Source organism: Podarcis bocagei (genome assembly GCF_964188305.1).
Source record: "Podarcis bocagei genome assembly, chromosome: 4".
Taxonomy (NCBI): domain Eukaryota; kingdom Metazoa; phylum Chordata; class Lepidosauria; order Squamata; family Lacertidae; genus Podarcis; species Podarcis bocagei.
The window spans coordinates 41631283-41657004 of record NC_138128.1 but is presented as its reverse complement, the minus strand read 5'-3'; the positions used below and the strand labels follow the sequence as shown (position 1 = coordinate 41657004).

Genomic DNA, 25722 nt, shown 5'->3' with positions numbered 1-25722 from the left:
CACACTCCTCTCTATCATCCAAGCAGGGAAGAAGCATTATCAGAGTTCGAGGACACATTGTGGCTTGGCAGAAACACTCAAGGAGTGTGCAATGGAGGGCTGTGTTAAAGTTATATGCAGTGCTATTTTTCTAGAAAAAGAGGTGCCAGAACTCACAATGAATGCCTTTCTTCTTCTCTTATAATGGCAATGGTGCCCACCTGAGAATTCCAGCGAGTTCTGTCTGAAAAAAGCCCTGGGTATATGTTTAAAGTCTGTTGTGGGTTGTTGTTTCTTTGTATGGGGACAGAACTGGTGTTTATCCACTGGGTGTGGTGGTGACTGCCTCTGGAGCTATAAACCTCCTGATTTAACAGGAGGTCCGAAATCTGAGCACCTGCCTATGTAGATATGTAACTAGGGCTGCTTACATCAAAGAGAGAGACACAGGTGCTGTGAGATGCCAGCATTCAGAGAACGGAGAGAGGTGCATTTTGAATTTAGCGATAAAAACTATGTTCAAATTCTGTCTGGGATGAGGATTAGAGGGAGAATGTTTTAAAGAACTGAACCACTGCTAGTTCCTTTTGTTACTTTGTAACATTTAGGTCTTTAAGACTAAAGAGCAATAATGTTTTTAAAAGTTTTTTTCCTACACAAGAGTCCAGACTTCCAATGTACAACACTAAAAGAGTGTGGAGGCAGAGTCACCTAGGGAGAAGGGGTGTGGCTGGGGAAAGTCCAGAGGGCCAGACTGAAAGGCATAGAGGGCCACAACCAGTCCCCTGGCCTCAATCCATTGTCCAAATTGAGGGGAAATACCTCCTTGGGGCAAAGTGTGAATGAGATCCAGACAAAACTGAGATTAGCTGAAGAATGGAAGCACCTTTCGGTGATGCAGAATTCTTGACTTAGCATAAATTGTATCATAATACTTTCTCACATCCCAGAGAGTGATCCAATGTAGCCTGTTTATTCTGCTTGCGTTTACTTGTCTTCAAATGTCAACGTCACCTCTCCACATGCAACACTGAGAAAAGCTTTTAAGACAACCCATTTTTGCCCCTGGACTGTGTATAGTCATGCACTCACAGGTCTTGTGGATAAACAAGGCAAACTACTAATAATGATCTTCTTTGTTCCTCCAGGAACATAATTTGTTGTTTATAAAGTGCCTAATAATGCTAGCATCTCATCACATGTGTGGTTGGTACATAGGTTTTTTTTCAGTAGATGGGAGCCACTATTTCATGTCTTGTTGGTCAAACCTTTTACCCTTTTTAATAGTTGTATCCTCTCTTTGATTCCAGCTGCTTTTTCCTATGGAGAAGAAAAGTGACCTGTGGCTTCTCAGCATGCTCTCCATGACACTGTTTCAGTGAGGAAACTCAGGAGCGATGAGTGCAGGAAAGCTGTGAGGAAGGTTAGGCTGGGAGAGTGCAAATGGCCTGTGCTCACCCAGTGAATTTCATTACAGATACCATAGAATCATAAAGTTGGAAGGGACCCTGAGGATCATCTAGTCCAACCCTGACTGAGTGAAGTTGGGGTCCAGATCTTTGCATCCAAGTCTGGCACCCTGTTCACCATACTGCACTGCCTCTCATGCTGTGCTCCACCTATAACCTAGAAAACCTTTCTGGTTGTAGGGACAAAGATTTCACACACTTAGTTTAGATGGACTTCACATGTCCAGGTGGGGTTTTTAAAAAATAAATTCAATGCCTATAATAATCACCTTAAAATCTTCTTCAGAGATTCTTTTCTTGTTTCACAGGAGATAGAGAAAAGGGAAAGTATCTTTGATTGTCAAAGAAATCTGTACTTTATAGTCTCTGAACCACTGAAAAATTTCATCTGAAGTACCTGGAGCAGACATGCTATAAACAAAGCAAGAAGTATCAGAACACAAAAAAGTCAATGAAAGCAATAAATGACATGGCTATTTAAAGAGGTATTTCAAGCTCAAAGTAAAGAACTGTAGAGCATATAAACAGAAAGGTCCTATTAGAAGGAAAAAAACATGTCTGAGGCTTGATAAATCTCTAACCTCAAATCAGGCTGCAGAATTGTGCTGCTGTCTTAACCTTCCCACCTCTACTCAGCTTCAAGTGTTTTGTGTGATTATTAGTAACTTATATGGGTATCCTTCTATATTTACTTTGAGTACCCAGCTGTAGCCAAAGTGAGATTCCAATGTGAATTTAGGAGCATGGATGGCTTCAGTTTAACTTACCGGTAGATTAGCAAAAGTCACAAATAAACTAGGGTTGGAGGTGAACAGTGCTCAGAAAGAATGAAAGCTCATGAGTTTCATTTCAATTGCACCCTTCCTCCAAGGAGCAAAGGGTAGCATACCAGGCTCTCCACCATTTATTTTATCCACACAACAACCCTGTGAGGTAGGTTAGGTCAAGATAAAAGAGACTGGCCCAAGATTGCCTTCATGTCTGAGTCGGGGTTTCAACCTGACTCCACCCCAGTAGCCTCCAACATTCTGATCACGCCACCAGATCCCTCAGGTCTTGGAGATGCTAAAAACTGTCTGTGCCCATTGATGGCACGCTGGCAGTCGGAATTGCCAGCAGCAAACATTTGTATTGGAAAGCTCTAACTCAGCCACATTTTTTTTCAGACAAGGGAAATAATTCCAGCATACAATGTTCGTTGCAGATAAACATTCATTTATGAGATTTGAAGCAAGTGTCTGACTCAGCCACATTTTTTTTCAGACAAGGGAAATAATTCCAGCATGCAATGTTCGTTGCAGATAAACATTCATTTATGAGATTTGAAGCAAGTGTTTGGATTTGAAGCAAGATGGGATTTGTGGCTTTCACATTCCAAGCAGAGAGATTTTGCATCAGGAAACCATTTTCTGACAAATGAACCAGGCACACAGAGTGGCTCTCCTCGGCCTTTCAGCAACATGTACATTCCTGTTCAAATCCTTGACCATCCCTTTACATTCACACTGCAGACACACAGTCATTGAAGACCCACAAAAACATAATCTCAAAATCTGTTTATACAGGCACTGAAAGGAACAAGAGGGGAACTCTTAGGTCATACCAGGACTCAGGCAGTAGTCACAATCTGTGTGTGAGAGAAAGGGTGGGGTCTCCAAAGGAAGAGATTGTGACAAGGGTAAATATTTTTAAAAGCAACACATTATGCAGTTTCTAACATGATTCACAGGGAGAGGGAAGTTTGGATTTCCTAGTTTTTTAAAACTTTCGATTCTGCTTTTCTTCCCAGAAATTGGCCAATTTAGAGGTTCCACCCAAATCCATCTCCCAACAGCCAGTCATGGACCCAGTGGGAGGACCGACGTACTGAAGAAGGAATATTTTCAGTTTCATTTCCCTCTCGCCCTCACTTTTTTTTTCACCTTGCGAAATTTTGAGGTCGATCCTTCTATTTAACCTGGTGCCTGTTCGTGCAGCCTTCACTTTGCGAAGGAAAAGCAGAAAGGTAAGTGTCGCGAGCGGTTGATCTCCGCAAGGAAGAAGGAGCCTCCGACAGGCTTGGCGTCGCAGCAAAGAAATCCTGTGCTCATTCAAGAGATCGAGGAGACTCGAAGCGCTGCCTGAGTTTCGGCAAGCGAAGGGGGATGAGGGAGGGACGCCCAAGAAACAGGGCGCCTGCAGCAGGATCGGACTGATGCGTTTCCTCAGGGGGTCTTGGGGTGCTAAGGCTACAATCCTATACACGCTTACCTGGGAGTAAGCCCCATAGAACTCAGTTGGGCTTACTTCTATGTAGAGGCGTGTAGGAGTGAGTAGACCGTTGGAGCTAGATTAGCATTGGTTTCTCACTGTAATGCTGCTTTCTTGTTGCTCCCCATAGTATGTTTTCTCTCCTCATCAGGGGTTGGAGAAGAAAATATTCTCTTCAGCTCTATTCCAAGGGCCTTCTCCTTCCTTGGAGGTTTTTGAGCAGAGGCTGGATGGCCACCTGCCATGGACACTTTAAATATAGCTTTCCCCTTTCAGAAATGGGATCTGCCTATTTTAATTCCATGAAATTCTAGATTTTGGTTGGGACGGTAATGTTAGAACTTTTTCTTCAAATAGCCATCACTTCTCTTGTTTTCATCGAGTTTTTGAAGGTATCTGATACATCTTGCTTTGTTTGTAGCATGTCTGCTCTAGGTACTTCGGGTGAAATTTTGGAATGGTTCAGAGCCAATAAAATGCAGATTTCTGCTGCTATCAAAGACTCATTTCCCTTTTTCTTTATCCTGCGAGACAAGAAAATAATATCTGACGAGCAGTTTAAGGTGACTATTATAGACATTGAATTTATTTTTTTAAGTTGCGTCTGGGGTTTCAGAGGTCATCTAAGCCAGGATTGGAGAATCTTTGGCTTCCCAGAAGTTGATGGACTGCAACTCCCATCAGCCCTAGCAAGCATGGTCAATGGCCAGGGGTGATGGGAATTCTAGTTCAGCAACATCTGAAGGGCCAAAGATTCCCCACATCTGTCTGAGCTTTTCCTGGAGCAAAACCTGACATTATAGGACCATTGTTCACATGTCCGCCCAGCTAGTATATAAAGCAAGGGGTGGGAGACGTCTTAATTTAACCATCAACAATCTATAAGAAAGGGAGTGTTGAACTCTCACTGCCTGTTTTTTAGCTCCTTGGAATCGGTTACGTTTTCCTTTTCCTAATACTTGAAGCCAGCCAATAGGGGAGGAAAATGGCTGAAGGGAAGGTAGGAAACAAGAGGTGGAAAGTTGCAGCATCCTTCTCCCATGTGCTGCTTTTAATGCTGAAGTACCCATATGGCAGGGACACGGGTGGCACTGTGGGGTAAACCACAGAGCCTAGGACTTGCCAATCAGAAGGTCGGCGGTTCGAATCCCTGCAATGGGTTGAGCTCCCATTGCTCGGTCCCTGCTCCTGCCAACCTAGCAGTTCGAAAGCACGCAAATGCAAGTAGATTAATAGGTACCGCTTCGGCAGGAAGGTAAATGGCGTTTCCGTGCGCTGCTCTGGGTCACCAGAAGTGGCTTAGTCATGCCAGCTCCCTCGGTCAATAAAGCGAGATGAGCGCCACAACCCCAGAGTCGGCCACGACTGGACCTAATGGTCAGGGGTCCCTTTACCTTTACCTTACCCATATGGCACAGGGCAAATGGTTGCAGCTGTGGCATAGGGAGATGTTATACGTGATTCATAACCGGAAAGGTTTTCAGGGTAGCAGGAGGAACATAGCATGAGAGACAACCAAGTGTAGTGAACAGTGTGTTAGACTTGGATGCCAAGATCTGGGCTCAAACTCCATTCAGTCATAGTGTCCACAGAGTGAACCTACGCCAGTGGTCCTCTCCCAGCATAACTTCCCCTCTCCATCCTGAGAGCCTTTAGGAGAGGTTGGGATACAACAGCAACCATTGCACAGGAGGAGGAACCTTGAAAGTTAGTGTGGGATATGACCCAGCGAAAAAGTGAAGAAGATGCACTCCTTAACAGCAGCAGGTTGTGGCTTGTTTCTGAAAAACAAGAGGTCACATGCCTTGAAGCATTCTTTGCCATTACTGTAATACAAAATATAGGAGAGGGGTTTTAGCTGTGCTGGGCCTTGGAATTTGAATTAAATTTGATTTCTTTGCTTATGCTAGGTTTACCATATTTGATATGACGGGGAAATGGGATACTTACTATATATGAGTTTAAAAAATGCTTGTGTTGTTGTTTTTTCTAGATTTGTTCTGAGCAGGTATCGTCAAATGCAAATGCTCTTCAAAGAGTGGTATACAATGTACTTGAAAGCATGACAAACAATGTGTCAGCAGTAAAGGAGATTTTCTGCCCAGAGAACCTGGAAGCATATCAAAATTTAAAACCAATATACGAAAGCTTAGAAAATGGTAAGTTATCTTGTTGGCTGTGCTAAATCTACCTAGCAAACATAAAAGATAAATAGTCAAAAGGAAAGAAAAATCATCAGATTTTATTGAGAAATGGTGTAGTAGTGAGTGTTTGAGCCACGGAATATTCCCAACCATGCATTCCCTTTGTCTCAGCCCTCTGCCTGCCATCTGCTGGCGAACTTATTATTATTCTGTTTATTTGAAAGTACTTATTGTCTGCTTTTTACAGTGAAAAATAATATGGTGGTTTACAAAATAAAACCAGTACACTAAAACAACAAGAAAACATAAACCAGAATATTTAAAGTTAAGTAATACCATTACTAAGCATCAGCGCCCAGGAATGCCTATTTAAATTGTAGGTTTTTACCAGCTTTCCCCATAAGTGCTCATTTTGACTGTGTCAGAATATGGTGCTGTATCCTAGTCACCATAAGATGTATGTCTGCTTGATATGGCATGTCTAGAATATTCTCCTTACTCGAGGGGCATCCAACGTTGACAGTGAATGGGCTGGAATATGTGAAAGGAGGCTTTGTCCTAAACAGTGGCGGAGCTTCATGCTCCAGCACCGGGGGGGGGGGGAGGCGGAGAGCAGGCCGGGGCGGGGCTGGCGTGCGTCCTGGGGGTGTGGTGTGCCGCCTGTGGGGGCAGGGCCACAATGGCACCACACTGGGATTGCGCTGCCAGGGGCGGGGTGCTCCCCCCACACTCCTCTTCCTCCGCCAGTGGTCCTAATCTGTGTCAACATCATCACCTCAAACACAGTTCAGTAGCAAATAGGCAATCAGTGCTGTTCCTCCAGCACTGTTGATATAGAATCATAGAGGTGGAAGGGATCCCAAGGATCACTTCGTCCAATGCCCTGCAATTCAGGAATCTCAACTAAAGCATCCAAGACAGATGGCCATCCAGCCTCTGTGATGTGTATACATGGAAGGATGCTGTACAGTGGTACCTCGGGTTAAGTACTTAATTCGTTCCAGAGCTCTGTACTTAACCTGAAACTGTTCTTAACCTGAAGCACCACTTTAGCTAATGGGGCTTCCTGCTGCCACCGCGCCGCCAGAGCACAATTTCTGCTCTCATCCCAAAGCAAAGTTCTTAACCTGAAGCACTATTTCTGGGTTAGCGGAGTCTGTAACCTAAAGCATATGTAACCTGAAGTGTATGTAACCCGAGGTACCACTGTACTAAGCGTTTTGCACCAGCTGCAGTTTCTTATAAACCATAAATGATTAGATCAGCGATCTCGAATCTTTATCAACTACTAGATACATTTTCAGTTATGAGAGTGCTAGGGGCACTGGTCACAAAATGGCTGCCATGGGGTAGGGTGGCATAGCACAAAATGGCTGTCAAGGGGAACATGGCATAACACACAGTTAGAGAGACAACCACCCCCAATAATCTCATGCTTAAAATCAGGACTGGCTCAGAGCATTTTGTAGCTTTGGGCAAAACAGGAAATGTCACTAGCGCTTACTCTTTGTCAGAACTCTTGTCACCTGCTCCTCCCCTATATGCCACACACCCACCCTAAGCAGAAGGCTGTAGAGGAGAGGAGTGGGCAGCGGAGAGCAGGCATGGAGGTGGTGGGTGAGGGTGTCACAATGGGCCGGTGTGGAGGACGAGGAAGCAGAGGGCAGGAGTGGAGACTGGAAATACCACCTGATGCATTTGCCTCACCTTACCTCATTGGCAGGCTGGTCCTGCTTACAATGGGAAGTCAGCTGTGTCCTGCTGGTACTGATTATGATTATTGATTTTACATATACTGATGCTGTTGCTGTCCATAGTATCATGAAAAATATACAAGGTAGCCCCACCAGTCTTGTTTGCTTAGAAAGCACCTGCACATTTTGTTGCATAACTTTTTTTTTTAGGAGGACTAGAAACTTAGTTAAAACAAGAGCAATGAAAGCTCAAAGTCAGAGGACCTTTCCCCGGGGCGCTACTGGAAGCCTTCCCAGGTGCCGTGCCATGTTGCTGACCCCTGAATTAGATGTTCACAACACATTTTATCCATTTAATTTAATAGTAAGGTGCTAATGCCCTTGTTTTCTTCACACACTTTCTTTTCAGTTCTCCAGCATGCTACAAATAGCTTTGCCACAGGACCTGGAAGCAAGAACATACTCCAGACAAAGAAGAACAATTCTGAATTCTCTGCACCGAAAGGTGAATTTTACATGGGTCTCTAAATGTTTCTGAGGCATAGACTGTGGGAAGAGAAAAATACAATAATATAAGGCAGAACTCCCCAAACTTTCCACCTACAAGACCTACCTGAGATGGATGAAAATTAGAGACCCTCCAGGTAGCCTTTTTATTGCGCATTCCTGATGATTTGTGCTAATAGGACTATTGGGACAGTCATATGTGTTCCTGCTGTCAGCATTGTTTGCGCTTGCTGAAGCTGGAGGCAGTTGCACTGTTTTATTTTAAGTCAGTGCATAGCCTGCAACTTCCTTCTGAAGTTCTATAACTTTTTATGTCACAAATGTTCTGCTATATTTTTGTGATGCTTTTGTTGCGCTATAGCACCTTTGGACAGCAATAACGTGGTAGCATTAAGGAAACAAAACACAGCAAGCTAAAGCAGAATAAATCCACCATTAATGGACTATTATTGTGTCAAGAATGTGTTGCAGAATACACCCACAATAAAACATTTGCCTGGAGGGGCCCTTACTGAGGCCCACTTGTCTCAAAATGCTGGCAAATGGAAACAGAGTTGGCATAATCAGCTGCCAATTGCTGACTGCATTTTCAACTGATACCTAATCCATCTTTGGAAATGGAAAACGCCATTTTCCTTATGGTAAGGAGTTCCATATTCCACCTTTCCCTAAGCCAAGTACAGTACAGCCATTTTCTCAGGAGGTATTGTGACTAGTCTTCTCATTTTAGGCAGAATTTGCTGACCCATAAGAACTAAGTGAGAAGGTTGTTCAAAATTTTTCTTTTTTGTTTCAGGTTTTCCCTTTCTCCTTACACCCAAGTTTGATCAAGAAATGGCAGAACCTTATAAAAAAAAATATTTTTCAGAGGTTGAAGCCTCAACTAGCTATCAAGGTACAGTATTGCATACAAATAGATGGAGCAGGGTGGGCACTTCTGAACATAATTTTATATGAAGAGGTTTTTCAGTTTTGATATTCATGTTTCATGGCAATGACGGTATATAAGCATTGGATAAAATTAGACGAGAATATGTTAAATTTGTGGAAGGTATTATTGTCTTGGGAGGAAAAAGGATACTTTAGAATAGATAATGCAATTTTTAAAATAAAAATGGTAATCCAGTTTCCCAGGATCAACTAAGACTGGACACAGGAGATTTGGGTATGTATGGGATGGCTTCACTTACATCAGTTGAGTTAGATCCTGCTAAATTAGGGTATCTAGGCACCAGATCCCTTACCAGATTTGAAACTGTTCTGTTAAACCAAGGATCTGAAGGTAAAGTATTGATATAAGAGATTTGTGGAGAATTTTCGGAAATTTCATCCAGACTATTAAGAAGCCCAAAAAATATCTGGGAGGCAAACATAGGATGTGAAATAAATGATATAAAACAGAAAAGCGTGTGAATCATTAAAACCAGCAGGGTCTATTGCTGCCTGCATAGTGCAGAATACCACACCAGAGTCTCCCATAGGTGGTACAAGGCTCCAGTTTGCTAGCTATCATATATTACCCTTTGTCTAGCTGTAATGTTTTGGCTGAGCTGTGGTCACTCGGTAACATATTTCAATCTTTGATGGGAATGCCTGATTGTCAAAAACTTTTAGTCTGACATATATTAGGAAATCAGTAGTATTAATCAGGATCCAATACAAATTACACCCCAATTGTAACTATTTTTAGGACATTTAAGATGAACATAAAACCAAACATTTTGCTAATCTTTCTGCTAGTTGCAGCTAGGCTGTCTATCACACAGTTGTGTCTTTCTTTTTGAAAGACCTTAATATTTCTTTTTGGTATAATAACATTTGGAATATAGTCATATCTGAGAAGCGAACATACCAGTTAAGAGTATTGAAAGGTATTGAAAACCCAGTGACTTTGTACTACTTGGTGAAACTTGACACTGACTGATGCTTTTAGTATGGGATGCTTATATGTAGTATGTATGAACTTTATGAAGCAATGTATGGGTTTTTCCAGATTTCTCTTTTCCTGTTGTTCCCTGTATTGTGTTTCCTTTCATTGTTTTTGTAATTAAAAAACACTATTTTTAAATGCGTAATACACAACTGCACTGCTGGCCTGGCACTATGAAGGCATTCCATGGCATTTGGGTGGAATCTAGGTAAAGGTAAAGGTACCCCTGCCCGTACGGGCCAGTCTTGACAGACTCTAGGGTTGTGCGCTCATCTCACTCTAGAGGCCAGGAGCCAATGCTGTCCGCAGACACTTCCGGGTCACGTGGCCAGCGTGACGAAGCTGCTCCGGCGAACCGGCACCAGAGCAGCACACGGAACGCCGTTTCCCTTCCCGCTAGAAAGTGGTACCTATTTATCTACTTGCACTTAATTGTGCTTTCGAACTGCTAGGTGGGCAGGAGCTGGGACCGAACGACGGGAGCTCACCCCGCTGTGGGGATTTGAACCGCCGACCATACGATCAGCAAGTCCTATGTGCTGAGGTTTTACCCATAGCGCCACCCGCGTCCCTGGGTGGAATCTAGCCACATATTAAAAATGTGAAAATGATATTTTTTTTGAAAAATATGTTGAATTTGCCATAGCTCACCATCACCATCTAATGTCACATTTGTACAATGTGCTTTACAACACACTTAAAACGTTTTATTTGCAGCTGTATAGCTGAGTCCTTGGTTCCTCTTTTTAAAATGAGTGAAAAAGGGATAACAATTCCCTACTAAATGGCTTCTTCTTTTTCTTCAGGACTGAAAGTTGCTGGTGCGACAGAAAGCATGGCAAAAATGTCTCCAGGACCAACTAACACCTGTTTGAAAATGGGTGGTACTCCGAAAGGTAAAGAAGGTGCAATGGTATAGATTCCTCATAGGTTCTCCAAACTAACCCCTTCCACAGTTCTCCAAAAGTCCTTTACCTGCACCCTGGTTCCTAACTGCCATTTTGCCCACTTCTTTTTAAATGCCTGCCTCCATTACCCAGTTCCCTGTTTTTGTTGTTGTTTTAACTGCATGCATGCGATGTTAGCCATTACCAATAGTTACAGAATCCTGTTATGATAACTATGGAGCTCTATTCTTGCTATGTCTTGAAACCTGACCCCTTGACCCTATGTGAGTTCAAGGAACTTGCTTCACATTGTGGTTATATTCGGCAACCTGACTTCTCAGTTCCCAGTTCTCTTAAGAGTTGGCACACATAGAGTTGCACCAGGGCATCTGCGCAGATGTGCCAGTATATCTCCATGGTGGAGTCATAATTTGAGTTAAGCTGGCAATGTGGAGCTTCCACCATATCCTGTAGCTTTCCAGCCATTGTATCTGTCGGGGGCTGGTCTGAATATGATGCCAGAGACTGGTCTGACTCCGAAGATGGGGGAATGCAGTCACAGACAGAGCAGCCTCTAACAGAGGAGGAGGGGGAAGATTCGCCCCGCCCACCTTCCATGTTCCCAGAAGCAGAGAGACCAGAAGATTCAGAGGCTGCACAGTAGGGGGAAGAGCTGGACAGCTTTGAGATAGTAGCTAGGCAACCAGGAGGGAGGGAGCATTTAGGAGATTCTTCAATCGAGTGGTGGGGAAGTCCATCCCCCTCAAACTCAGAGGACTAAAAGGGTCCAGGAACAATGGAAGCGCAGGGGCGGGACAGGTGACCAGTAGTGTGCTTCTTGCTGCAGAAGAGGAGTGGATTCAGAGTGAGCAACTGCCATCCATGGGGAGGGTGGTTTGATGCTGCTCTCAATATGTCGTTATAAATAAAATGGACTATAAACCTGCCAGAGCCTCATTACTTTTCATCAGAAGCTACTGGAGGGAGGGGAAACTCCCTTGCCTGCCAACATACCTGACAGTATCTTTGGTTTAGAATTGTGTCCCAATATATTTTCAGGTGATATGAAATGCTACTTCATGCCACATCTTATCAGCAGGATCTGTAACTTGGTAAGACTGCTGTCATTTTCTGGAAACCCAAAATATGGAAATTGCAGCATTTGACATCAATTTTTTTTATTTTCTCTAGGAAAAGGGATACAAAATATTAAAAAAGACAAACCGATTGTCCAGGGCTCAACAGCGATTGTTACTTGTGGAAAAACTAAAGGTGTTTTATATAAGGAAAAATTGGCAGCAGGTAAACATTGTTTTGAAACAGTTTAATTGTATGTGTAATTACATATTTTAAGAGAATTTTATAGCAATAAGAAGTTAAAATCTTTGTGTTTGTGCCCATGAGTGTGTTGGGAGAAAGATGCATCCATGTGGCAGTATGTGGGTGTAATTGTATGTTTGGGAACACTTAAATAGTCCTGGGTAACTTGGAGTAATTCTATCTATATCACAATGGGATTTTCAGTACTTTTAAATCCTTCAAATTACAGTTCAGAAATGCATGCTTAAATGATTTTTTCAACTTAAAAAAATTATTACAAAACAGTATTGTATTGTATTGTATTCTTCCACTTTAATTGGTGCAGCATATCATTTGTGTATTAGACTATGTGTGGGAAAACATTGGCTCTCTGGGTGCTGTTAGCCCTGATCATGCTTGCTGGGGCTGATGGAAGTTGTACTTCAATAACATCTGGAGGGCCAAAGTTAGACTGCATTAATGCACTGCAGTTACATCAACCCATAAATTGTGAATTGAAAATAATTGGCAATTTCTCCATATTTTAAAAAAGAAAAAAGACAACTCAATGTATATAACCATTTGGTGCTACAGTTTTCAGGATCATTCTTATTGGGCGGAGAAAATTTGCCCCCCACTTAAATTATAATTATACCAAATGAACATTGGAAGAGAAACATATTTTACACTTCATGTAATTAATGCTATTTTTTACTGGTGGTATTATCAGGCCCAGTACTTGTGGTCAGCCATGTTGGGCACTGGCCAAAGACTCCAGGGCCTCTGACCAGACCAGCCTTTTGCCCAAATACTCACCTCCATGCTCAGGTAGTGGTATGTGCGCACTGCTTACAGCCAAGGTTGTCCCCATCTACAGTGACTTGCTAGACACTCACCTCACTGCTCAGAGGAGTGCTCTGTGCGAGGTGTCTGAGAAAATGGCTGCACTGTTATAGTAGATTTTCTACAGCTAGAAAATCTTTTAAAGTATTAAAGTATTTGTAGCCACCATTGGCCCTTTCTCAGATCTCAGATGTGGAGCAGATGATAGATAATCCACCACCACTTATGCTACTTCAGGGGACAGGGAAGGAAGCAGGAGGGATGGGGTAGCAAGAGGGAAAGAAGAAGAAGAAGAGTTTGGATTTGATATCCCGCTTTATCACTACCCTAAGGAGTCTCAAAGCGGCTAACATTCTCCTTTCCCTTCCTCCCCCACAACAAACACTCTGTGAGGTGAGTGAGGCTGAGAGACTTCAGAGAAGTGTGACTGGCCCAAGGTCACGCAGCAGCTGCATGTGGAGGAGCGGGGAAGTGAACCCGGTTCACCAGATTGAGTCCACCGCTCTTAACCACTACACCACACTGGGACTGGAAGAGGATAGTGTTGCTGTTGCCACAAAGAGAAGGACTGGGACAGGAGCAGAGACCCCGCTTCCCTGTAGTCTGGTGTTGGCCCTGAGCAGGTCCCGTGCTGAAATACATTTCTAGTATTGATTTTTCCCAATGTAAATATTGGAAAAGGAGCTGCTGGTGGCAATTTCTTTCTCCTTCTATTGAACTTTGCTGAATGGGACAAGCTTGCAGCACTGGTGTGACTTCTCTGTTACAGGAGCTACACAGAAATGTATCAAGAATTTTAAGGGAACATGGTTCACACCACAAGAATTTCTGATTGAAGGAGAAATTGGAGGTACAAACTGGAGAAGAAGTATCCGCTATCTGGGGGCTCCTTTAGAAACATTAATAAAGGTATGCAGTTCACTTCTATTGGCTATAATTTTAATGCCTCGTTCTTTACTTGTAATTACAAAGGAATTTCAAATGATGCCACCACGGCTTTCCATATATTTATCCACACATATCATTCCTGTTACAAGGACAATATCCTGTATTGTAAGTGAATAGCAGCACAAATTGTTTTATGAAAAAGCCATTGTCTAGATTCTAGAATGCCCTAAGACAAGAGCTGCCCACAGACAGGTGATAGGTTGCCTGCAAAGGCCACCACTGGTTTCCCTGAACAGACACTGCTGAGTGTTGACTTTTCATTTTTTGAACAGTAAGGCTCCAGCTCTTCTAGAAAATCAGTTATGGGACAAAACATACAGATACCTTCAAAGCAATTTCAGTGAAATAATTTGAGTGTGGTGTGACTACCTTGCATACATTTTCTGTTGCTGAGGAATGCTCTCTGTTGCTACAGCATCCATATGTGTGTAAAATAAAAATTCTGTGATCTTCACAATCAGAACCAGTGGGACATAGCTGACTTCCTATGGTATTCTGTCAGGTTGCTGGGGATAGCTATCTTTCTTATTTTGTTTTATCCCATTCCACCCCACCCACAATGGCAACTATTTTGTGCCCCCAGCACTGTCTCAAAATTTGAAATGTACCCACTGATTCAGAAAGGTTGGCGACTCCTGCCCTAACACAATGTAGAACTGAGCAGACATAAGGATTGTGCCAGCTAAAGGCAAGATCTGTATTCCATGGAACAATGATCTATGGAAGTTTTATGATTACAATAAAGACTATGTGATATTTATTATAAAAATAACAAAAAAAAAATCTGATGGCACAGATTGATTATAGTACCAGTTTTTCTAGACTGGGAGGCCCTATCGTTAGATACGTGAAGTTCGTTCCTTGTTTGCAGGGTAGAGTAGGAACAGAATCCTCAGTGGGAGGGATTGTAGGCAGTGAGGTCAGTGGGAAATTAAATGCAAAAAGTACAGACCGCGATAATTCAATTAGAACTAGGATTGTTATATATTTCATTACTTGTAGGCCACCTTTCAAGGTTATCTTTCTCAAGGTGACTTTCAGCATACTAAAACACAAAATACTGCAAGCATAAAATCATAATCTACAAGACAACAGGTGTGCCAAATGAGCACTGTGATGCTTTGCAACAGCTGTGCCCATTCATGAAACTCAGTAACAATCCATTTCATGCAGAATACATTAGTAATGCTGAATTTATTTTTATCTGTGGTGGGTTAAGAAACCCCTGTATCTATTCAGACCAAAATGGAAATAATTCAGCTTTTCACATGGGAGCCCATCTTTGATGTATGTTTGCTCAAACATGGCAAATTTAAGGTTATTAGCAGAGTGTTCCAGCAGAATGAAATATTTTCCTACTGGATTTTAAATATAAATAGCGAGGTGTCAGTAATATGTCTCATTTCCACCATCTAATTCAGATTATGTTTGGGGATTCTGTTTGTTCCTCAGAGCAAACCTAATAAATGTGATATTTATTTCAGGATGGCATGCTACCTGAACCAGCACGAGCTCCCCCAGGGAAAAATAAGGTAAACAAACTGTGAACACTTTTACTAGGTTGATTGTAGACAATGCACCAATCTAAATGAGCATCTACACATTTTATTTGTCCATTTATGCATTAAGACATTTCTGTCTTGATCATCTCCCAAAAAATTAATATTTGCTTCAGAATAAGGAGGTACAAAACATAATCAACAAAAACATTAAAGCAGTACTAAGATTCATAAATAGCCTGACAAAAATGCTGAGTTTGTACCTGGTATCCATATGAATATAATAAGGTGGTAAGACTCACCTTAGTAGAAAGGTCATTCTACAGATGCAGAGCCACCACCAAAATCAATTTATTAATTGATTTCTTCAGATTTCATGGGATGCATGTCGGTTAATGTACTATCAATATAAATGTATACTGTACTTTAAACAATATTGTTCTCTGTCTCTTACTCAGAATCTGATCATATATTTGTGTGAGGAAATGCTGAAGGAAAATATCTGCTATCCCATGAAACCTTTTCCTCCTTTATATCTGATTCAATATAATTTTCATACCCTAATTCAACCCTAATTCAAAAAGGGATGCGGGTGGTGCTGTGCGTTAAACCACAGAGCCTAGGACTTGCCAATCAGAAGGTTGGCGGTTTGAATCCCTGCAACGGGGTGAGCTCCCATTGCTCAGTCCCTGCTCCTGCCAACCTAGCAGTTCGAAAGCTTGCAAGTGCAAGTAGATAAATAGGTACCACTCTGGCAGGAAGGTAAACAGCGTTTCCGTGCGCTGCTCTGGTTCGCCACAAGCGGCTTAGTCATGATGGCCACATGTACGCCCTCGGCCAACCCATCCCTTTCTCAACACCCAGTACAGAAACACAATGAACTGTCAATGAAAGAAAAGACAGATCTCTTCTTCCATTGGCAATTTGCTGACAGGCCGGATTGGGAGCCTTAATGGGCTATGCCCATGTCAAGAGCACGAGCACAGGTTCATTAACTTTAAACTGAAACTACTGCTTTAAACTGAGCAGTGACTTACCTTTTGAACAGTTCCAGTAGCATCTTCAAGTGCCAAATCAGACAGGTAGGTGGGGCTGCCCACATGTCAATCGCAGGGTGTCATTATTATCCCACCCACCTGTCAAAATCTGTTGCGAGGTTCCTAAGCTTCTCCTGCTGCTGTGGGAAGCATGAGAAATAAGCCTGCGTTTTAAGAAATAAGCAGCTTCTTTCATGTACTTGCCACGCTGGCAGCAGCAGGGAGAGCAAAGGGAAAAGAATAACTTCATGCTTCCCTTTATCCCTCCCCACCCCCACTATGGCTGCTGGTGGCAGTGTGTGGGGGCAAACAAAGAGAAGAATTTCTCCCCTTTATCTTTCTTCTCTACCTCAAGCAGTGGCAGCTGGGGTGGCAGCAAAGCCTGCCCTGTCCTGATCCTCCTAGAACAAGGTGTTATTCTACCACGAATCAGCTGGTGGGCAGCTGGGAGCATGCCTTGTTCCAGCAAAGGATAAATTGGAAGCCCACTTTAATCTCCCAATTGTTTCTTTGAAGCCCCACCTGTATGACATCAGGTGTAGGGCAAGTGAGTGTGGCTTCCCCAAAATGGGCTGGAAGGCCAAATGGAGAGGCCTGGCTTGCAAGCCAGAGGTCCTCCAGCCCTTCTGTTGCCTCCAAATGTTGGACTCATAACTCCCATCAGCCCCAACCAACATAGCCAATGGTTTTGAGTCATGGAAGTTATAGTCCCAATGATTGGAGAGCACTACATTGCCTACCGCTGCTATAAGGCTCTCAGACAAGGCATTCCACTATCCCTCCCTCTTTTCAATTTTTCTTTTCCAACATGGTCAGCTGCTCTGCATGCTGAGTCCTCATTGGGCTTTTGGGAGTTTGTGTGTTTGTTTCTTAAATATCTTTTTTTCTTCTTCTTCTACAAATCCCAGTTTCTCCTAAACATGGTGACGGCTTCCCCTTGTTTCCCAGTGGACCTGTTTAGGCCCTCAGCAGCTCAGTTTTCTATCCCCCCCCCCTCTCCTTCAGAGCACATAAAAAACTTCCAGACAAGCCTGTAGTAGTAGTATAAAAATATGGATGTGGGAAGGGGAAGGTTGATCAAGAAAACAGGCAAAGCAGCCTGAAGAAACAAGCTCTTCTTCATGTGTGCAATGCATAAAGGGAGAAAATATAAAATGAAGACATTCAAAAATGTTCTTTACTTAGAAGCTGAAATGTTAGCCATGACTGTATAGTGCTACTACTGGTAGTCCGTCCGTGGTGAGTAATTTTACAAGGACACCTTTGTCTACACACCTAGCACAGCAAGATGTGATGCTTTCAGGGTCCAAGAAATATTACCTGTTTGCCAGCTTCCTACATTTCTGTTTTGCCAGACTTGAGAAAACAGGAAGATACCAAGTGGATATTGACGTATTAATTGGATACCTTCAATGACCTCTACATAAACCAAAGATAACATCTACAAGTTATCTGTTGTAGCAAAAACAAACCAAGTTAGTTTTAAGTTGTTACTGCACACAGGTGTATATGTGGTTGTTGAAGATATTTTACGATATGCCTGCCAACTGAAAATCCTTTGTTAAAGTCTTTTAAAACCACCATTCAGGACCCATTGTGCTCACAAGGTGGTGTACAAACAACATCACAGATAAAAAAAACCCTCTCACTCTACCGTTTCAACAAACTTCTTCTTTTTTTTACTTTAGCCAACAGATGACATATGTGATGTGTGTATGGAAGGCGGGTCTGATATATGCTGCAGTTTATGCAATAAATCATTTCATCTTTCTTGCCATGTTCCAGAAGAATTAGCTGTGAAAAGGTACAGGTATTTGCTTTCCTACTCTGAGTTCTAGAGTAAGTCGAAATCGTCAAGAAAGTCAGGTGTTGACAACATCACTCTGTAAAGCCCAGCAATAACTTGCTAAACTGTAGGCTAGCAAGATGTAGGCTAGCTCAGCTGTGAACTTTTGTATTAATATAGACAATAGTGCACTTTGTATTGCAAATCAATTTCACTATTTTTCTCACATTAAATAAGGTACAACTCTATAATAGCAAAACTACACTGTTTATAAAATCTTGTAATGATATTTCATCTCTCCTGTTTAATGCATATTAGTCCTGTTGAAGCTAAACTATAATAGCACAGTAGCTTTCAGTAATATGTTATAGCCAAGTGATATGTTATACCACTACTTCTTTTTGTTCCAGTTCAAGATAGTGTTTAATAAAAATGACTATTATGATTAGCCTTGCCATCGTGTTAGTTCTGGTGCTAAGTATTTTTCTAAGGAATGTTAGTTTAAGAAAGTCATGGTTATGGCAAACCTTCAGAAATGAATAAATAAATTTCTACCATGGCAATATTGTCTGCAAATTGCATCTAACACTACCATCATGCTTTGTACTGCATTTTTATAGGTTTTGGAAATGCACCTTTTGCAAATGGAAAGGTAACCTTTACTACAAAGAAGACCAGGTTTTAAAGTGGAAAATGGGTGCCAAGCAAAAAAATGTGGGTAACGTAAAACCTTTTCCTATTTCAATTTAATGATAAGCAAAGTAGTAAAATTAGGGCTGGAACATCAATTGCTTTAAAATTCTAAATAAAAAGTCTCCTTTTAGCAAGGCCAGCCACCTCTGTCATAAACTTCCCAATATTTTTACCACCAAGACAGCTCTACCTCTCCTTGTGACACCCAAAATTTGTGACCCAAATGTGGGAGGAACCCCTGGCATGTTTAAAAGCAGTGCTGTTGCAGCTTTAAAGAGCTTCACAAGGCTTCATTTTCCAGTTTCTCCATCCAGTTCTTCATTGGACTTGGTTATCAAACAGCTTGAGTACTTGGTCTGCTACACTGTGTGGCTGCTACTATTTGCTGGATGGGCAGTTTGTTTCATCTGTATTGGGAGTCAGGGCATTGCATCTGGCTGGCCATTCTACAGAGCAAGAATGCCATATTAAATATTTAAGCTATAATTAACAGGGAAGGGTGTTGTATAGGATTAGCCACTGGCTGAATAATTTATTGAATGGACCGTGTCCTTTTATTTGGGGGAAAGAGGAAATATAGCTTCAGTGGCGTAGCGTGGGGGGTGCAGGGGGGGCCGGCCGCACCGGGCGCAACATCTGGGGGTTAGGGTTAGGGGGCGCAAATCCACGGGTTAGGGGGCGCAAATTACTTGCCTTGCCCCGGGTGCTGACAAAGACTCTCCTCCCTGAAAGGGAGGGGAGGGGTTGTGGTCGGGGCCTGAGCTCCGACTAGCAGGGGGCGGGGCCCCCTGCCGCCCACTCGCCTGGCTGGCGCTCACGCCCCCTCAGTGGCCATCCAACCAGGGGCCACGGAGGGGGCGTGTTCAGCAGCATTTTGCTGCAGCGCCAGCCTTCCCCGGCCTCATTCTTCCTTCCTTTGCCCCTCGCGAGTCACCCACCCTCCACTCCCTTTAGTTAGGGCTTGGGTTTTTGGCCTTGCTATGGACCTTAGGTTGGTCGCCCTGGTTGGCTGGGGGGCCTGGTAGGAGTTTTTCCATTTGGCACTAGGCTTTTTGGGGTTAGGGTTAGGGGGCGCAAATCCACGGGTTAGGGGGCGCAAATTACTTGCCTTGCCCCGGGTGCTGACAACCCACGCTACGCCACTGTATAGCTGACTACTGTCTTGAGGATCTTAGAAGTCCGGAAGGACCAGTTATCTTTGTGGGGAGGATGGAGGTGGGGGAATTGCTAATGACTGGCCACTGCTAGGTGTACACTATGTACACTAGGAGTACATAGTGATTGCAACTCACACCTTATTTCCTCCCATCTCACATTCGGCAGCTGTATTTTTATTTTTTTGTTTCTGAGATCTACAATGAAAGTTTGTAAATAGATAGCTAGATACGTTAGAAAAGAGGGTGCTGGAAATCCTAGTTGCATGGCAGCTAACTGGTTAATACTGTGTTGCTTCATATTTTTTTCCCTTTAAATTCTTCTTTTTCCTTACTAGAACTCATTCAGATGAATAAAATAAAATTGATTTTTTCAGTTTATTTTGTTTGTTTTATACACATGCAAATTTAATCAATTAAGTAACCAAGAATCGTTACCAATTACAATTTCTTAATTCCTAAGTAAAATCTCTAAAGGAACCAGTAATAATAATTTTGGTGAATTTGGTGAAAGTTTCATTCAAATAGCTGGGACCTGTTTCTAAATAAATATAATCAATTTATGTCTATCGGCGTGGGCTCCTGATTTCATTTGAGGCCCTTGAACATTGGTTTCTTTTGTTTTATAGACATGTGAGTTCTTGCTCCTAAAGATCTGGTGTGAGCCTGAAGGTGCTGTTTTTGCTGATGAACCAGTCACAGTAAGTCATGAGGGCAAGAGTAAAATAACACAAGCCTGGAGCACTATTGCTGAGATTGTAGAAATATTTCCAGTACTTATACTAATATTGCTTTCTGGTGGTGCTGATTTAACAGATCCAAACATGTGATGATAACTATCCAAATAACCCCATGTGGCTCAAGAGGATTAAAGAGAAGCTGCATTTAAACCACTACGAAACAGTGGGGGATTTCATTGGTGATCTGCGTCTGATGTTCAGCAATTTTCTGCAGTTTCATCAAGTAAGCATCAGTCTTTCCCTTCCCTTCAGTTTGTTGCCTGTGAATGATAAACACATGCGAGTGAGGAGGTCAAGTTAGGTTTCTGTTATACATTGAAATTAAAAACCCCAAAAGAATAAGAGTGAGGAAAAAGTAAAATATGATTCAGTGTGACTCAATTTCTCTCTGTCTCTGTCCCTCTCCCTTTCATGTACTCAAACAAATGACTCTCATAATGACCACAGTCACTCAGTGCTAAACCATCTAAGTGATCCTCATGTGTTCCTAAGAAAACCCACCTGGCTCCCTTCTTGTCTTTGAATGCTTGGATAGCTGCAAACCTATGTGTGGGAAGATCTCAGTATATTACTTGTGGAGAAGGAGTTCTCTTCCAGAGGTCTTGAAGCAGAAGCTAGACAGCTGTCATTGAAATCCCGCTATCTCATTGTGATAATCTCATTGTACCTGTACATAAACTGCCACGATAACCTGAAATGGCAGGACAACAGAAATATTTAAACGTTTCCACCTGCTGTAGACATTTTGAAGAGCAATGGTAAAGTCTAAATAAATTAAGCAACAAGTCACACACATATCAAAGCTAATGTTCTATTATATTTCCCCTACAGGGCCAGGATTTCGCAGAAGATGGAAGAAAACTGCAAAATGAATTTGAAAAGAGCTTCCGGGAAGCTTTTTTTATTTATAATTAGCTGCTTGAGTGCAGCCCAAATTTACTAAACAAATTAGTAAGAGAAACTCAACACGAAGTATCCGTCCAGTAACAAAACATAGCCTAGATCAAAATATAAAACAAGTCTAATTTAAATTCATGTCAACACAGTCTCAAATGCAATCTATGTAACACAATAACTCAGTGAAATGTTCTCCCTTTTGGCCTAAATGTTCCCATTAGGAGTGGCGGGATTTGTCATTTTCAGTTCTCTTTTTGTCATTTTTCCATTCATAACTTCAGTTCTCCACATTTCTGTAGCAATTTGAGAATTTTATTTTAATCCTCATGAGAATTCTACAGCATTTTAGTGCAAAGTAAACACATCTTTGTATGCAGTTTTGACTGAAGTGCATATTTTTGCAAGCCATAATGTATTTTTTGTATGTTATTTGCAATACTATATCCATTTTAATGCAGTTGCCCCTAGCATCACAAAATTCCCCACAGAAGCCACCTTGAAGCCAGATGTTCGTGTCCATGGGAGGAAGCTGCTTAGTCTAGAGCTGTTCCATCTGTCAATCCTGCTCTCTGCTCATCTCCACCACAGCAGGAACAAGGAACCAGGAGCAGGTGTTACAAAAGCCTATTTGCTACTCATAAGCTCCTGTGGCCATCATGGCTCAAGGTACTCACTAGATGATTTATCCAGGGGTAGCAGGTCAAGCATCTTAACTCCAAGCCAGCTGCTCACCTCTCTGGCCAGGCAGCTTCTGAAATAAGTACCTGGAGCTGGTTGAGACTAGCAAAACGGTCTTCAGGTGGTATCACTTCAAGTCAGTTGCTCAACACTAAGGGCTCGTCCATTCTTCACTTGCCCCACATCTAGAAATCATGGGCCTGAGAGTTTTCTGCTTTCTAGGCACGGGACTGAGCCCTTCCACTTTCCCTGGGGAAACCCACTCTCTACCACTGAATCAGAGCAAACACCCACCCACGGGACTGATGCTCCGATTCAGTGGTAAGCAGCAGGGTAAATGGTACGTGGAAGTGTGGATGAGCCCTAAGTCAAAACAGTCAGGCTTCTGACCAACCCACCAGTGATTAAGGACAAGGCTTTCATATCAGAGGATGTGATGTCTGGTCTTGGCTTCATTGTAAACCAAACTGACCCAAACCTTTCAGTGCTACATAAAGATTTGGCCTTCACGCCCCTGTGGGAGCTCATATGAAAAAGATTCAGGGGCACTCATGGTAAGTGGTTTGCTTGACAAGCAATAGCACTTTCAGAAACACATAACACAGCATAAAAGAATCATCAGATATGTCACAAAACATGACCAATTTGACAGAGTAAGGTTTCCATTTATATGTGGGGTGGTTTATTGTCTACTCCACTTGTGAAATACACTCGGCTTAAATGCCTGACTCACTGTTTTCAACCATGTATTGTTTGTAGGTGTTTGGGAAATTACAGTCCACACATGTTATAATTTCTTACGGTCAAAGACCAGCTCGCATAACACAATAAAAACAGCGTTCATAAAGATAAAATATACAATCGGAGCAGATTGCAGCAATAGCTCATGAGTTAAAATTGAGATATATACATACACCTGTACAACTCAGATTTGTGCTACCATAAAAATTGACCCTGGGGCACCCCAAAGGGCGACTTCAGCATTTCCCTAGTAAGCTATTTAATTCTAGAGGATGATTTGTGCCTACAAATCTGGGTGCAGAATCTGGCTACCAGCCAGGTAGCCTTGTGATCTTTGCCTAAGAGGAGAGAATTAAGTTTAGACTTGTCTGAAAGATCGGCAAGCCTCTTCAGCAAAGGATCAGTGGTGTCTTTACGAATCTCAACATAAAAAGGACATCTAAAAAAATATATGTTTGGGGCTTCCTATTTCCCCTAATGGACAAGCGCAAAGTCTCTGCGTACGGCACCCTTCTATAGGAGCCTTCCAGAACTGGTGAGGGCAAGGCTGAGCTTCTAGCAAGAGTGAAAGCCCTTCTTGCATTTCTGGATGTGAGGAAATAGAGATATGCTGCTGGAGTGGCTACGTATCTCCTGTTTTCTATGATTTTATACAGTGGTACCCCGCAAGACGAACGCCTCGCGAGACGAAAAACTCGCAAAACGAAAGGTTTTTTCGTTTTCGAGTTGCCTCGCAAGACGAATTTCCCTATGGGCTTGCTTCGCAAGACGAAGCTTGCCCCGGGGACAGCGGGTCTTCTCTTTTGAAGCAAGGGGCTGCAGGGAGATCGCTATCTCCCCGCAGCCCCTTGCTTCAAAAGAGGTCCGGGGGCAGCGGGAAGCTAAGCGCTTCTTTCCCGCTGCCCCCTGACGTCTTTTGCAGCAAGGGGCAGCAGGGAGATCGCTATCTCCCCGCAGCCCCTTGCTTCAAAAGAGGTCCGGGGGCAGCGGGAAGCTAAGCGCTTCTTTCCCGCTGCCCCCTGACGTCTTTTGCAGCAAGGGGCAGCAGGGAGATCGCTATCTCCCCGCAGCCCCTTGCTGCAAAAGAGGTCCGGGGGCAGCGGGAAGCTAAGCGCTTCTTCCCCGCTGCCCCCCCGACGTCTTTTGCAGCAAGGGGCTGCAGGGAGATCGCTATCTCCCTGCAGCCCCTTGCTGCAAAAGAGGTCCGGGGGAAGCGGGGAAGAAGCGCTTCTTCCCCGCTTCCCCTGGACGTCTTTTGCAGGGTTGCCGGCATGCTGACATCAGCGCCGCGAAGCCTGGGAGCGCTGATGTCAGCGCGCGCAGGCTTCGGCATGGCGGCAACCCTCCGCCAGCAGCGGCAGCGCTGCCGCTGCTGGCGGAGAGGTCCGCGAAGCCTGGGAGCGCTGGTCTCAGCACCCGCAGGCTTCGGCATGCCGGCAACCCTCTGCCAGCAGCGGCAGCACTGCCGCTGCTGGCGGAGAGGTCCGCGAAGCCTGGGAGCGCTGGTCTCAGCACCCGCAGGCTTCGGCATGCCGGCAACCCTCTGCCAGCAGCGGCAGCGCTGCCGCTGCTGGCGGAGAGGTCCGCGAAGCCTGGGAGCGCTGATCTCAGCGCCCGCAGGCTTCGGCATGCCGGCAACCCTCCGCCAGCAGCGGCAGCGCTGCTGGCGGAGAGGTCCGCGAAGCCTTGGCCGGACAGCTTTTGAAGGCAGGCGGGGGGGGGAGCAAAGACTTTCGCCCCCGCCAGCCTTCAGAAGAGGAAGGCTGGCGGGGGGCAAAAGTCTTTGTCCCCCCTGTCTGCCTTCCCAGGGGCTTTTAAATCGCCCCAGACAGCGGAGAAGTCCTCCGCTGTCCGGGGCGATTTTAAAATGCCGCCCGCCAGCATTTTAAGATCGCCCCGGACAGCGGAGAAGTCCTCCGCTGTCCCAGGGTTTTTTAAAATGCTGGGGGTGGGAAGAAAAGCCCTTGTTCCCCCCCCCAGCCTTCAGAAGAGGTCCGGGGACAGACTGTCCCCGGACCTGGTCTGAAGGCGGTTTCCCTAGGAACGCATTAATTGATTTTCAATGCATTCCTATGGGAAACCGTGCATCGCAAGACGAAAAAACCGCAAGACGAAGAGAATTGCGGAACGAATTAATTTCGTCTTGCGAGGCACCACTGTAATTGGGGACCCTTGTAGAGTCCTGTTGTCTCTCTATGTCCATGAATCTTTGCCTAACCACGGAACTAGCTTGGCCCAGGCCCATAGTTAATGAGAGTTTGGGGAGCAAGGCCAGTTTCTGAAGAGTGTTTTAAGACTGCTGTCTGCCAGCCAGACTGAAACTGGCCGCTCAGAATCAATGGGGCTATTCCTCGGGGGAGCAGTTTTAGAGTTAGCCACTTATATATTGAGGTTAGACTAATATGAGCTTCAACTTTCATCATCCCTATTTCTAGTCTGACCCATGCATTTGAAACGCATCTAGGAACTTGTAGAAGGGCTCTGAGGAGTTTGGATCGCACTCTTTCAAGGCGAATGAACGAGAAGGGAGGCGGGCTCAGAAAGGAA

General features: G+C 43.7%; 1 protein-coding gene across 2 annotated transcripts; it reads left to right on the top strand.

Moving 5' to 3' along the window:
- The first annotated feature begins 3245 nt into the window (after positions 1-3245).
- Positions 3246-22132, top strand: LOC308585632 (nuclear body protein SP140-like protein). 2 transcript variants are annotated; one of them, XM_081191393.1, is made up of 14 exons: positions 3246-3453; positions 4120-4261; positions 5692-5857; positions 7946-8041; positions 8840-8938; positions 10780-10869; positions 12052-12162; positions 13772-13911; positions 15435-15482; positions 18175-18290; positions 18893-18986; positions 20749-20820; positions 20936-21082; positions 21691-22132. In XM_081191393.1, exons 2-14 carry the CDS (start codon positions 4121-4123, stop codon positions 21772-21774), a joined length of 1404 nt encoding a protein of 467 aa, XP_081047519.1. In that variant the 5' UTR covers positions 3246-3453; position 4120; the 3' UTR covers positions 21775-22132. The 2 variants fall into 2 exon arrangements, with proteins under 2 accessions (XP_081047519.1, XP_081047520.1); XM_081191394.1 differs by lacking the exon at positions 7946-8041 and having other exon boundaries at positions 3249-3453.
- The last annotated feature ends 3590 nt before the right edge of the window (positions 22133-25722 follow it).

What these genes read in the sequence shown, in the direction of transcription:
- LOC308585632 (XM_081191393.1), top strand. Translation starts at nt 4,121, where the DNA reads ATGTCTGCTCTAGGTACTTCGGGTGAAATTTTGGAATGGTTCAGAGCC. An exon ending in AGCCTCAACTAGCTATCAAG is followed by an intron (nt 8,939 to 10,779) that starts GTACAGTATTGC and finishes CTTTTTCTTCAG; the next exon opens with GACTGAAAGTTGCTGGTGCG. An exon ending in CTTTAGAAACATTAATAAAG is followed by an intron (nt 13,912 to 15,434) that starts GTATGCAGTTCA and finishes TATTTATTTCAG; the next exon opens with GATGGCATGCTACCTGAACC.